The 13884-nt window shown below is 40.3% G+C and overlaps 1 protein-coding gene across 1 annotated transcript in view; it reads right to left on the reverse strand.

Annotated features, from left to right (window-relative positions):
- The window catches only part of itga3a (integrin, alpha 3a), a 45432-nt gene that overhangs the window by 24861 nt on the left and 6687 nt on the right, over positions 1–13884 (reverse strand). Inside the window, exons 2-5 of the mRNA XM_051106050.1 lie at positions 1704–1831; positions 808–905; positions 463–700; positions 284–376 (exon numbers count right to left, since the gene is read on the reverse strand). Of these exons, the coding sequence (XP_050962007.1) occupies positions 284–376; positions 463–700; positions 808–905; positions 1704–1831 (557 nt within the window). The remainder of the gene's footprint in view (positions 1–283; positions 377–462; positions 701–807; positions 906–1703; positions 1832–13884) is intronic.

Raw genomic sequence — 13884 nt, forward strand, 5'->3', positions numbered from 1 at the left:
CTAAATAAAAAATAATATGCATTTTGTATGATCCCTCTTTTTTTGGTAAAATAATTATCATTTTGCAGATTCTGCAAGGTGTATGTAAACTTTTGACTTCAACTGTATAAGTTATAGATTTGTGTTTCAGGTATTGGAATAAGGCAAAAGACAGGGATCAGACAACAGTTGACATAAAATGCCTATGAATAAGAAATAATAATAATAAATCAACTAAAATGATTTTTGTTGTTTTCGTTGTTGCTGTTGTTTTGAAAACTGAGTGATTTCACTGCCGTCTTACCAATGTAAATATTCCCTCTTTTAATGTCTGGAACCTTGCTCCTCACTTCATCAAACTCATCTTCAGGGTTATACCAGACTGAAAATGTATTTCCTGCATACAATGGAAAATTATTAGAAAATTATTATCATTCTTGCATGTAGAAGTAAAATATTTACAGGAAAACTAATTCCCCTCACCTTGCCAGTTGAAGCATCCAGGTGCACCCAAGAAAATCTCTGTCTGAGTGATGGCAGCAGACATTCCGGCAAGACACATGCCTTCATTAGTCTGATCATCTCTGGGGTTACATATCTCACTGTTTGACTGCCATTGAGAGTCTGTGCTGTCATACTGTAAATCATTTCCGCGAACATAGCACTTCCCAATCATCCGAAAGTTGCTTTCAAAGGTCCGTATATAACGATGGCCACAAGCCTAGTAAATAGAGTGATGGATATTATGTTAGGATGATACGAGCAATGTTTTTTGTGGATTGTTTTGTCAAAGACCAACATAAGAGAGGTCATTATCATGAAACTCACCAGTACACGGCCCCCTGGTTGACTCTGACTGGCTATCGACACACCTAGCCACATCCCATCCACCCCAGGGTCCTTTGTGTCTGATATGTCGTCAGAATCTACATAACACAAAGCAATTACTCTAATTTGTTCTTTCTGTAGTACCATGCAGACATGTGGGACACAACAATAACAATTATAGATAAAAGGGTTAGGGTCAGGGTTAAATAACCTTATTGTAAAGTGTTACCATTAATATTTTAAATATAATTAATTAATATTTTTATTATTATATTATTAATTATTAATATTATTTAAAGAAATAAAGAAAAATATAATAGAAATGTACACAACCAGTCAAAAGCTTTTGAACAGTAAGATTTGTAATGTTTTTAAAGAGGTTTCTTCTGCTCACCAAGCCTGCCATACAAAAAATAAAAAAATAAAATAGAATGCAGTTATTTTAAATAGTAAAAATGTTTCAAATTGTAATGCTTTTGTTGTATTTTGGATCAAATAAATGCAGGCGAGTTGGTGAGCAGAAGAGACTAACATAAAAAATCCACTTTGAAAAAAATCAACTTTTGACTGGTAATGTAATTCAAAAAAATATCAATATTTATTTATTTATTGTTTTTATTAATGTTTCATAAATTTCATAGATTTACTTATTTTTTACAGTTCATATATTTCTAATTTACTTTTCATTTTTCAAAAATTTCATAATTATATACGTCATAAATTTCCACTTTATGAAATTAAAGAAAACAAACAAATAAATATATATATAATTGCCTTATATGACTGGCAGGAAAATAAATAAAAGTAACAGCAACAGTAGTTTTTATAAATACTGTAAATCGGAAAAAGCGAAGCCCAAGAAAACTCATGGCTTGTATGAAGATCAGGAAAATTACTTGATTTGAGAAGGTTCAGTCTTCTGCAGTCATTGCGGTCTGCAGTGATTGGACAGGCATATACATCTCCAGTCTCATTGGCCAACACTCCCAACTCTGCTTTCTCTTTCGGTGCTCCTACAAGAAGTCTGAAAAACATGTGTAAACATGATTGAGCTCAAGTCTGTCTCGAGGTGGGATAATATGCCAGAGTTGCCGCAGTACCACAGTAAAGGCTGTTTGAAACAAGAAAACATTTTTCACACAGCACTTTCAAGGATAAGGCAGAAATTCACATTCAGCCATGTGCCGGGTATCGCTTATATTTTACCTTATCCTCAGAATTCAGTGGACACAGCAGATAAACTCCAGCATGTGATACCCTTATCTGTCTGGGCTTGTCATGCTATGTGAACTGATTTTGACTGGAAGGACTTGTCAGGACACAGTGCAACTACGGACAGAAAATGACGCTTAAAGAGCTACATACTTTTAACTATTTGCAGGTCCCTGCTGGGAAAATGTCCAAATAACATAAAGCATCTAAAAACTGCAGGAGATGGCAGTCACATATTACGCAAACGTTCGTTTTCAGACAGTGCAGTGAATGGCTTTGCATAAAACGCTATGAAACACTCGTGTCTCTGCTTCTCTTCCTCTCTTTCCATAGGCGAGCGATTATGATACATACACTCATTATTCCCTGCAGGGAAAATCGCTTACTCAAGCTCCACCTATGTAACCGATTTGATTTTGATCACAAAAACTAGGCAGCCTTAAAGATATGTATCATACCCACATCTGCCATCATGGAACATGTGTAATCCCCTAGAGCTCTTGAGGAAAGTGAGCAGAATTAAAGAGGCATTTCATTAAACTCTAATCACAAAATCAATGAATTTTATTTCAATATTTGCGAGAGCACGACAGACATAATAATGACTAAAGCGTTGCTGCCTGCAAGCTCGATTCATTAATGTTTCATGATTTTTTGAGACACGCACCCAGTTGCTATTTTATCCACCTTGCAGCCTGAGGCCTCATAAATATTCCACTCAGTGAGGGATGAGATCTCATCAGATCATGACTCGTGTCTAACGGGATTATGAATGGGCTTTAGTGGGCGACGCGGTCATTTCATCTTCTTTAAAATTCTGTTTGGTGAATTTTAACAGAAATGTATTATGTCTGACAGTCTAATCATCACAGATTTCATTCCTTCAACAGAGAACTTGGGTTATAAGTAACATGATATTTGCCACAGTGAGTGGCATTTTGGTATTTTTTGATTCTTGTATGCCAGATTGCTATGCACAGACAGTTGTACGCAAGCAGTTTGTAATCTGAACTTAATTTTATGTAAACTTACTTCAAGGGACAGTTCACTCAAAAACTATTAAACGGTAGAAATACATCAACCGTTATGCTGTGCACACCAAACGTGAAGCAAATATTCTCATGGCATTATCACTCTAGTAAGGGCCTATGTGTAGGGAATTGTGGAATCCAGTCATAAAAACGGAATTTACCGAATAAGGCGGAATGTCACGGAATTTGTCAAAGTTTGAATGAATTAATCAAAAGTAGGTCATTACACTTAAATCAAACCGCAATATGGACTAGTATCTGTAAATATTATGCCGCAAAAACACCATTTAAATGTGAATCCTGCATGTTCTGCGTGTCTCTGTTTTAATGAATGGAGCGAACGAGCAGTATTGTTTACTACACACTGAAGCGCGCGTTGACGCTCAGTGATTTCAGCATCTGTCCTCTCACTAAATGAGGACATAAATACATGAACGATATCTACTGAGAGTCACTTCATTAGGATTTGACCGTTCCATTTTAGGAAAACTGGTCTTATATCAAATACACACAGAAATGTAATGGTAGACATGGCAACCCGTCAAAAAAAAAGTCCAGTTTAACTTGAAGGCATAGTGCCTACTACTATTACTACTACTACTAAAATGAAACAAACATTATTTTAGGGTATAATTACACATGCATCATTTCATGTCAAACTGGACGTGATGCATTATGCAAATTTTCCGCTCGTGTTAAAATTTCTCAATTTGCGTGGAAGATGCAATGTTGTGCGATTGTGGCAACCACTACAGTCAATTCGCATCATTTGCGTCGCCTGGCGCAAATTCGCATTTATGCACTTCTTTGCATTGACTTTGTATATAATCTGCTCGTGCAAATAATTAAATTCAGTTTTGGTGTGCACAGAGTACACCACTACAGATTTGTACTATCATCTCTATCGCAGTTACACGCTTACGTGACGTTGCTGTGCTACGTGGTCACAAAAACTTATCGTTTGCACGTATTTTTAAGCATTGCAGTTAAAAAACACATGATTTTAAGAGACTGAAATGCAATCAGCAGCGAAAAAGAACTAATTTTGCTATATGGGTGCGCTGTCTGAGAGACTGTGAGAGAGTGAGTGCTGTCAGAGACACACTTGCATGTGTCAGAATGCCCGTCTGTGCATGCATCCTCATAAACACAGTAATTTAGGTCTTCAGTGAAAGCAAACAGCTGAGAAAGAAAACACATGTTTAACAGTATATTGGATCCGGGCGGCTCTTAAAGTGACAGCAGTCTAATATGTCTGTTGTTCATGTTAATCAAACAACAAAAGAGAGAAAATCTCTCACTAAATCTTGACTAAATCACTTTTGTAAGTTTAATAAGAAGACAAATATATAGATTTTTAATGTTTTTTAAAGAAGTCTCTTCTGCTCACCAAGCCTGCATTTATTTGATCCAAAGTACAACAAAAAACAGTACAATTTTGAAATATCTGTACTTTTCAAAATAACCGCTTTCTATTTGAATATATTTTAAAATGTAATTTATTTCTGCGATTTCAAAGCTGATTTTTTAGCATCATTACTCCAGTCACACGATCCTTCAGAAATCATTCTAATATTCTGATTTGCTGCTCAAAAAACATTATGATGATTATGTTGAAAACAGCTGAGTATATATTTTTTTAGATTTCTTTGATGAATAGAAAGTTCTGAAGAACAGCATTTATCTGAAATAGAAATCTTTATAACTGTCTTTGTAACTTCCTATTTTTCTATTCATCAAAGAATCATGAAAAAAATGTACTCAACTGTTTTAAATATTGATAATAATAATAATAATAATTTAAAAATTGTTTCTTGAACAGCAAATCAGCATATCAGAATGATTTCTGAATGATCATGTGACACTGAAGACTGGAGTAATGATACTGAAAATGTAGCTTTGATCACAGGAATAAATACAATTTTAGAACATATTCAAATAGAAAACAGTTATTTTAAACAGTAAAAATATTTTTTAAAAATTTACTGTTTTTGCTGTACTTTGGATCAAATAAATGCAGGCTTGGTGAGCAGAAGAGTCTTCTTTAAAAAAAAAAAAAAAAATCTTATGACTTTTGACTGGTGGTGTTTTTAATTTACACAGTGAAGAAGATACAGTGTTTTACACATTTGATTACTTTATACATTTATTTATTATTTATATTTACATTTATTTATATTGATTATTTTTTGTTCTACTGTAGTTTTTTTTGTCCTATTGCTTGTAATTAGTTTATTGGTTATATTTTATTGATAGAAAGGTTTTGATATCATAAAGGCCTTATTTAAAGCAAAAATAACTATATTGTGATATATATCATATCGTACCAGCGTGTCATATTGTGATATAAGATTTTGGTCATATCCCACCCATGTCACCCACGCTAATGAACATTTTTACAGAAATACGCCCCAAATGAACAACAAATGCACAGTCTGAGGTTTCCTTTGCTGTCATTTTGACAACACTCCTTTCAGAGGTGATTTGTTTTCGTTTCTGTACTTGTTCATATTCATCACACATTGTGGTGAGGTAGACTGTGATGAGGACACAGACTGAGGTCAGAGTGAAAGGAAGGAAGAGAGAATGCAAGGGGGAAAACAAGGAGGGACACCGAAAGGCAAAAGGTGAAGTGAAAGACATCCCTCCCTCTCCCTTTGGGCCTAATTTCATTTGGACCCCCCGCTACCGTCCCCCTCAAACCACCATCAGAAACAATCAGCTGCCGTCTCCGCCTCAAATCCAGTCATGTGACTCCAAATTTGCTTTCAGCAAGGACAAGACAGGAAATGAGAAAGTCGAGAGAAGGTGAATGAGCAAGAAAGAATGTCAGACTCTTCCTTGTTGCTGCATGTTCACCACAGCACAACCTTTTATGACTGCTGCTGCTCATTTCATATGCAAAAAGGGCGTTACTTTTATTTGAGTCTTAAAGGTGCGGAAGCAACAAAATGGCCTGTTTAATATTAAACGGAAATGAGAGGGTGGTCATAAAAAAAAAGTAATCGAAAACCAAATCATAACTGGTTTTGGTGCAAAAACACAGGACAAGTCTGACTTATAAAACAGAACATCTGCAGAGGAGTTCCATTCAGTTTATTTAGTGAATCATACTTTCAGTGCATTACACATGAGCCTGTTTATGCTTAAACAGATACCAGTCACATGACCTGTTTTTTACCACTACAATTATCTACAGGGTGAGCGGTCAGAGGCACATACCTCAGAGGCAAGTTTATGAACCACAAGCTGGTTGGGGGTTTGCATTTATTTTAGCGAAGCTTGAGCACATATGACTCAACCTGAATAGAATAATTTCATTTTTTCCACAGCATTAGTCTTCATTTTGCTTTTCTGTCAGATGGAAACATCCTGCAGGATGTTTGAACTGCAAATAACACAAAGATTTCACTTTTATATCTTGGTCTAGTGAATCTTTTAAAGATATATACTGATATTTAGCTTTTTCCTTAAGAGATTTAGAAGCTGGAATGTATTAATAGATTTTTTTTTTACTTTTTAAAAAACCCTTCCAGCCCTATTTATTTTTTGATTTACATAGTGATACTGAACGTTTCTGACTTGGGTGAAAAAAAGAAAAGAAAGAAAACAGCTATGAGTCAGATCACAGGGAACACAACTTCCTGTAACCTGCTGAAAAAGGTGTGTTTGCTTTGAACCGTTTCACTGACTTAATATCAGGGCCAGAGTTCACATGTTGCACCTTTGTTTGATGTGCATGACTCCAACCCATTCTAAAGGCTTGAACTTTCAGTAAATAGTTCTTACAAAATAGGGTCCCGCTGGGCACGCTCAGTGTTGGAGACTGTCTGGCCATGAACAAAGAGCTTGATTAGGAGAGAAGAAAAACTTTTTTGGCAGTGTTGCACACATTCAAGTTCAGGCAGGTGGAATTCACGTCCCTTATCTCCCACATACTGCTACGAATGAATGCGAAAGCAACTAAAAGAGAGCCAGCACTAAGCTGCACAATAAATGACGTGCACAGAGCTCATTATACCTTGAAGTGAGTGGGTGAGCAGAGATGAGAGGCAGCAGTTTAAGGCATCATATTTGTGCAAAGTTTGTTTGAAAACATAGGCAACTTCATGATGTTTTCTAAGACAGCTTTTTTAGGCCAAACTCTAGGCAGCACTGCATATATACTTTGTTGAGAAGTCAGTTCAATAATGCACTGCAATCCATGATGGAAAATAAGATATGAAAAAAAAAACCCTGAACAATATCAATAAAAATAGTTATTCCACCCAATATTTATGTGTTGTGCGATGTGTATTAGCAGATTACTTTATTATCAGCTTAGCAACATGCTAACATCATGTGATTTGCACATATTTGTTTAAAAACACATTACCATTCAAATTAGCGCTGTCAAACGATTAATCGCGATTAATTACATACAAAATTTAGTTTGCCTAATATACGTGTGAGTACTGTGTGTAATTATTACGTATATATAAATACAAGCACAATTATGTATATATTTAACAGAAATATGTTATTTATGTAGAAAATATTTTTATTATATATAATATAAATAATATATAAATTATAATAAATACATATGCTTATATTTCGTACATATATACATGAATGTGCTTGTATTTATATATACATCATACATCATAGGCAAACTCAAACTTTTATTTTGTAAGTGATTAATCGCAATTAATCGTTTGCCAGCCTTAATAAATATATACAGTACACACACATATATTATGTAAACAAAAACGTTTATTTTGGGTGCAATTAATCGCGATTAATCGTTTGGCAGCACTAATTCAAATTAAAATAGAATTGACAGACTTGCTATTGTTGAGTTAAATTGAGTTATAAAGTCTGAACTAAGAGACATAAACCTGCATTCGCAGAGAAAAAAAAGGCAGAATTGTCAGATAAAATAGGTAAATGTGTAAATATGTAAGATGTTATAGGTTTAAATAGTATTTCATCCTGTAACTGTAATACAATATGCCCCCTATGAACTGCATTTGTGAATATTATGTAGACAAATTGTTTAAAGCAATGCAGTTATGCTTTAAAAAGTAATCATAGCAGGTTTCATCCATAATTTGTCTGTTTAAACGTCTGCGTATAGCTTCAAATGGTGCTTTTGTATTCTATAAAAATGATTTGCATTCCGATTCTGGCATTCAAAGGCACAACAATACATTTTTTATTATATTGTAAAATAATATTTGTTATTCCATTGATTTTACACTTATCCCTCCATTTGTTACCAGTGTTTTTCTGCCACCACAACGTGCATGCAGCTGCAGGTGACGTAATTGTGATGTCTACTCCAAATAAGTCTATATTAAGCAGTACAACTGTTTTCAACATTCATAATAATAATAATAATAATACATGTTTTTTCGAACAGACAATAAATGCAGCCCTAGAGACTTCTTTGAAAAACATTGAAAATCTTTTTAAACAGTAAATTAATTTTATAAAACAATACCCTTCTATATCACTTAACACACACGTTTAAGACTTTCTGTACAGAAACCCGCATGGATCCAAGCTGCTACGGTCACTAAACTGGCAGTCGCCCTCCGACTAGAACATTTAGAACGTGACAAATCTCATTCTTGACATTCCAGCTGTTACAGATTAATGGATAATATCTAATCCAAAAACCCAGGATGCTCCACATGCACAGCAAGTCATTATCCCTCTTGGCTTTCCAGCCCAGAGGCGAGACAAACCTACTCCTACTTCAGCTGAAAGTGTTTCATGACATGCTGTCTAGACCACTCAATGATTTTAAAGCAGTGGAACCCGAAGTTTTTATAATGCCTACCCTACTCAAATGACAACTCAAGGACCATAACGACATTTTTATGATCTATAATATTCAAACATAACATCATCGTTTAGTCAATTATGGGACTTTTTGAGTCCTGTCATGATTCACCTATAGACATGATGTAAGACCTGCAGGCTCGCAAATGACATTATTGACAACCGACTTTAGTTAGGGTAGCACCGTATTTAGCTTTTTGACAGGAATGAAAATGAGGCTGTGAGAGATAGAGGTTGTTTAACCTCTTTCCATCGGTGTACAGTTTTAGCGGTCAGACTGACCCAGCCATTAAACCAATAACTGGGTAATGCAAAAACTACCCACTACTAGAAGAAATTACCCAACAGACTCAACCCAGCAGTTGTGTAGAAAAAAAAAATAAGCCCAGCATTTTTGAGAGTGCAGCTTCGTCTTTCATACACTTTAATATGTGTCAAATTTAATATGGTATCTAACGTGAAATAACAATTCAAGCAAATTCAGACACTAAATACCAATTCGGGCAAAGTGTTAGATATATGTTCATCTGAGTTTCATCTATTGTGATATGCAGCTGTGTTTAGGTTAGTCTGACACCTATAGCTGTGACCCAGACAACCTCAGCCGCAAAGAGCAGAAATACGACAAGCTAAAACAGACAGGAAATCACACAGGAAATTCCTATCACGTTTAGCTTGATTTTACATTAAAGCCTAAAAGAAATGTCTCCTGCTGACAAAATCTAGTGTGCAACTGTTTTCAATGGAGCAGAACTGTGAATACAAATACATGAATTGAATATAATTATACAGCAGTTAAATGCAGCCCTCTAATTTGAATGGCCAAGCAGCAGTGTACTAACTGCAAGCTAACTGAAATGACTTTGCATTTCTTGGATATGTGACAGAATTACTGTTAAGAGGCACATAGTTCTATATTTGGAATGCATTAATTGCTGTATCTGAATTCATGCTGTAGCATTAACACCTGAGAAAAGCAGAACACTCACGGGAAATCTAAACTACATAAGTTCCGTGTCTAGTTTTGAGTGACGGGACAGAACAGCAATAGAGGAACTACAGGTCAGAAACTAAAATGAAACAGTGTTATTTCCTCAACAGCAGGTTTCAATAAAGTCACTGCAGTCATTTTATGCAATAAAGCAACTCAGCCAATCAGACCAGAGATGGGTAAAATCTTAATTAAAAATGTGCCAAAAAAGCTGAGATATTATATACTACTCTTACATATGTTACAGTTTAAAAGTTTGGGGTTGTAAGACTTCTTCATGTTTTTGAAAGAAGTCTCCAATGCTCACCAAGACTGCATTTATTTGATTTTTTTTTTTAAATCAGTATTTAGATATTTTAAGTCTTTACAGTCACTTTTTTCAATTTAATCTGTCCTTGCTGAATTAAAATAACATATTAAAATAATTCTTACCCCAAACATTTGAATGATTGTATGTGTACATTTATCAGCCATTGTTCAACATCAACCATTAAAAAAATCCATCATAGTCGACAAACTATATTAAACCAAAAGACATCCTGGTAGACTAACACACTCAAAGACCACATTTACCCATTTCTTTTATTTTCCCTCTGTAACGTGTTGTGGGAAACAAAAGAGAAGTTGAGGTGAGGATCTAAATGCAGTCACAGTACACTAGAGTTAGGAAACAAAACTGGAGAAACACGAGGAACACAAGAGAAACTAATGATGGACGCTTTCGAATCAATGCTTCAAATCGTGAATCTTCGAAACCTTTTGCGAATCATTTGTTTTGAACCACTGATTCAAAGTGTGTATCAAACCGCCTGTAACGTTGGGAGTGAGACGAGAGACAAGCGGATCCATTTGCACGCTTTTATTGAAGGATTTGGACAGAGACATGGTCAAGGCAGGCGTGGTCAGACAGGAGCAGACAGGTGTATAAGGGCTAGGCAGAGAGTAGTCGATAAACAGGCGGGGGGTCGAGACAAACCAGACGAGGAGCCAGAATAACAGAAAGACACGACACGGGATGAACACAGAGAAACGCTTCGTATGACCAGATAAACACAGTACAATACTCGGCGGTGAGTGACAGAAAGATCGGGGCTTTTATACTGTCTCTGATTGGACGGGGGTGTAGTGCAATGGCTGATGGGGAATGGAGTCCGGGGTGTAGTGCAACAGTCAGAGTGTGTAAACAGAGGGAGAGCGACATCTGGTGGTGAGCGGTCCGCAGCTCACCGACCAGATTCGTAACATAGCCCCCTCCCAAAGAGCGGCTTCCAGACGCTACAAACGAACCATATTCCAGCGGAGCGGTGGGGCGGGGGTGAGACAGGGCAAGGGCTGGAGGGCCAGGTCCGTGCAGAGGACCAGGTGACTGGGGCAGGACCGACAGAGCAGGAGCCCACCAGGGTGGAGCCGGAGGCGGTGCAGGAGGCACAGGGGCCCTCCAGGGCGCCGCCGGAGGCGGAACAGGAGGCACCGGAGCCCTCCAGGGCAGAGCAGGAGGCGCAGGAGCCCTCCAGGGCGGAGCCGGAGGCAGAGCAGGAGGCGCAGGAGCCCTCCAGGGCGGAGCCGGAGGCAGAGCAGGAGACACCGGGACCTTCCAGGACGGAACCGGAGGCAGAGCAGGAGGCGCCGAGGCCCTCCAGGGCGGAACAGGAGGCGCCGAGGCCCTCCAGGGCGGAACAGGAGGCGCCGAGGCCTTCCAGGGCGGAACAGGAGGCGCCGAGGCCCTCCAGGGCGGAACAGGAGGCGCCAGGGCCCACCAGGGCGGAACAGGAGGCGCCAGAGCCCACCAGGGCTGAGCAGGAACCCGCATAATAGACTGGGACCTGGGGAGAACAGTGACAGAGGAGGCAGACAGAATGAGGGAAGAAGCAGAGAGTTTGTAGGGGGGCGCCACCTCCAAGGGAGGATCCACAGCCACGGCTGACACCTCAGGAGGCATTGGCGCGGCTTCTCCAACTGACGGGAGCTCTGGAGCAGACTTGGGACCAGACGGGACCTCTGGAGCAGACTTGGGACCAGACGGGGCGTGACTTGAGTCTGGGCCGTCAGGCGGGGCGTGACTTGACTCTGGGCCGTCAGGCGGGCGTGACTTGACTCTGGGCCGTCAGGCGGGGCGTGACTTGACTCTGGGCCGTCAGGCGGGGCGTGACTTGACTCTGGGCCGTCAGGCGGGGCGTGACTTGACTCTGGGCCGTCAGGCGGGGCGTGACTTGACTCTGAAACCGCTTCGGGAAGACCGGCCATGATGGGTGCCGACTCAGGAGCAGAAAACATGACGTGACCAGGCTGTGGCTTGACTGAGATGGCCTGAGCAGGCTGTGGCTTGGCTGACGGGGCTTTAGCCGGCTCTGACGTGGCGGCCATCTTGTGCGGTGGCTCTGGCGAGGCGGCCATCTTGTGCGGTGGCTCTGGCGTGGCGGCCATCTTGTGCGGTGGCTCTGGCGTGGCGGCCATCTTGTGCGGTGGCTCTGTAACTTGGCTTGAGACAGGAAACACAGCTCCAGCTTGGTTTGACACAGCTCCAGCTTGGTTTGACTAGGAACAACATGGCTTGAACAACATGGCTTGACTCAGGAACAACATGGCTTGACTCAGGAACAACATGGCTTGACTCAGGAACAACATGGCTTGACTCAGGAACAACATGGCTTGACTCAGGAACAACATGGCTTGACTCAGGAACAACATGGCTTGACTCAGGAAACACAGTTGCAACTTGACTTGACTCAGGGAATGTAACTGTACCTTTAAACGGCTCTTGTATGGCAGCTGTGACGTGACGGAGCTCTGTGATCGCCGCCATCTTGTGAACGGGCTCCGCCGTTGCCGCCATTGTGTGGACGCGCTCCGACGCGGCCGCCATTTTGTGAACGGGCACAGCTGTCGCCGCCATTAGAGCGATGCTATCCATTACGTTCGCCGCCATTTGAGCAATGCGATCCATTGCCGTCGTCATGGCTCGGGCGCGCTCCAGCGTGGCCGCATTTCCCCGAGTGAGCCAAGCGGCCAGCGGATCTGTGGCGTCGCGCTCCGGCGCGGCCGTCATTATATGAGCGGGGTGCGCGGCCGCCATTACCGAGTTGTCGCGTTCCTCCTTCGCGACCCCCACAGTAAGCGACGCGCCCACACACAATAGTCCAAAGTCCATACCTGAATGTCCGAGGGAAAAGCTGCTGGATCCTGTTGTGGCCGAGTATTCTGTAACGTTGGGAGTGAGACGAGAGACAAGCGGATCCATTTGCACGCTTTTATTGAAGGATTTGGACAGAGACATGGTCAAGGCAGGCGTGGTCAGACAGGAGCAGACAGGTGTATAAGGGCTAGGCAGAGAGTAGTCGATAAACAGGCGGGGGGTCGAGACAAACCAGACGAGGAGCCAGAATAACAGAAAGACACGACACGGGATGAACACAGAGAAACGCTTCGTATGACCAGATAAACACAGTACAATACTCGGCGGTGAGTGACAGAAAGATCGGGGCTTTTATACTGTCTCTGATTGGACGGGGGTGTAGTGCAATGGCTGATGGGGAATGGAGTCCGGGGTGTAGTGCAACAGTCAGAGTGTGTAAACAGAGGGAGAGCGACATCTGGTGGTGAGCGGTCCGCAGCTCACCGACCAGATTCGTAACACCGCCAAAGTCCTATAATTCCACAAGTCTTTGTTACGTCACTTCTACTTCGAAATGTTTCAAAATTTCAATGGTTCACCCACGCGCGTTGCTAGGCCATTTTAGGGGGGCTATCCTCACCCTAAACTGAGTACTCAGTCCCCCTAAAATTTTGCGATTAGCTCCATAAACTGTACACGAATTTGTGATCGCCTTAGTCCCCTTTAAATTTCATTTGAAAATTGCGGCAGACTTCGATCGGCTCCCATCTTTCTTTCAGCGCGTTCTTCAATTCGCAGACTGCGGTGGCGCAGAGCGAAAAACAAAGGACAAGGTCTGCGTTTATCGATAGATTGTTATAATATCTGCATCTGTGCAGTTTATATACAGTATATACAATATC

Source organism: Labeo rohita, chromosome 3 (assembly GCF_022985175.1).
Source record: "Labeo rohita strain BAU-BD-2019 chromosome 3, IGBB_LRoh.1.0, whole genome shotgun sequence".
NCBI classification, from domain to species: domain Eukaryota; kingdom Metazoa; phylum Chordata; class Actinopteri; order Cypriniformes; family Cyprinidae; genus Labeo; species Labeo rohita.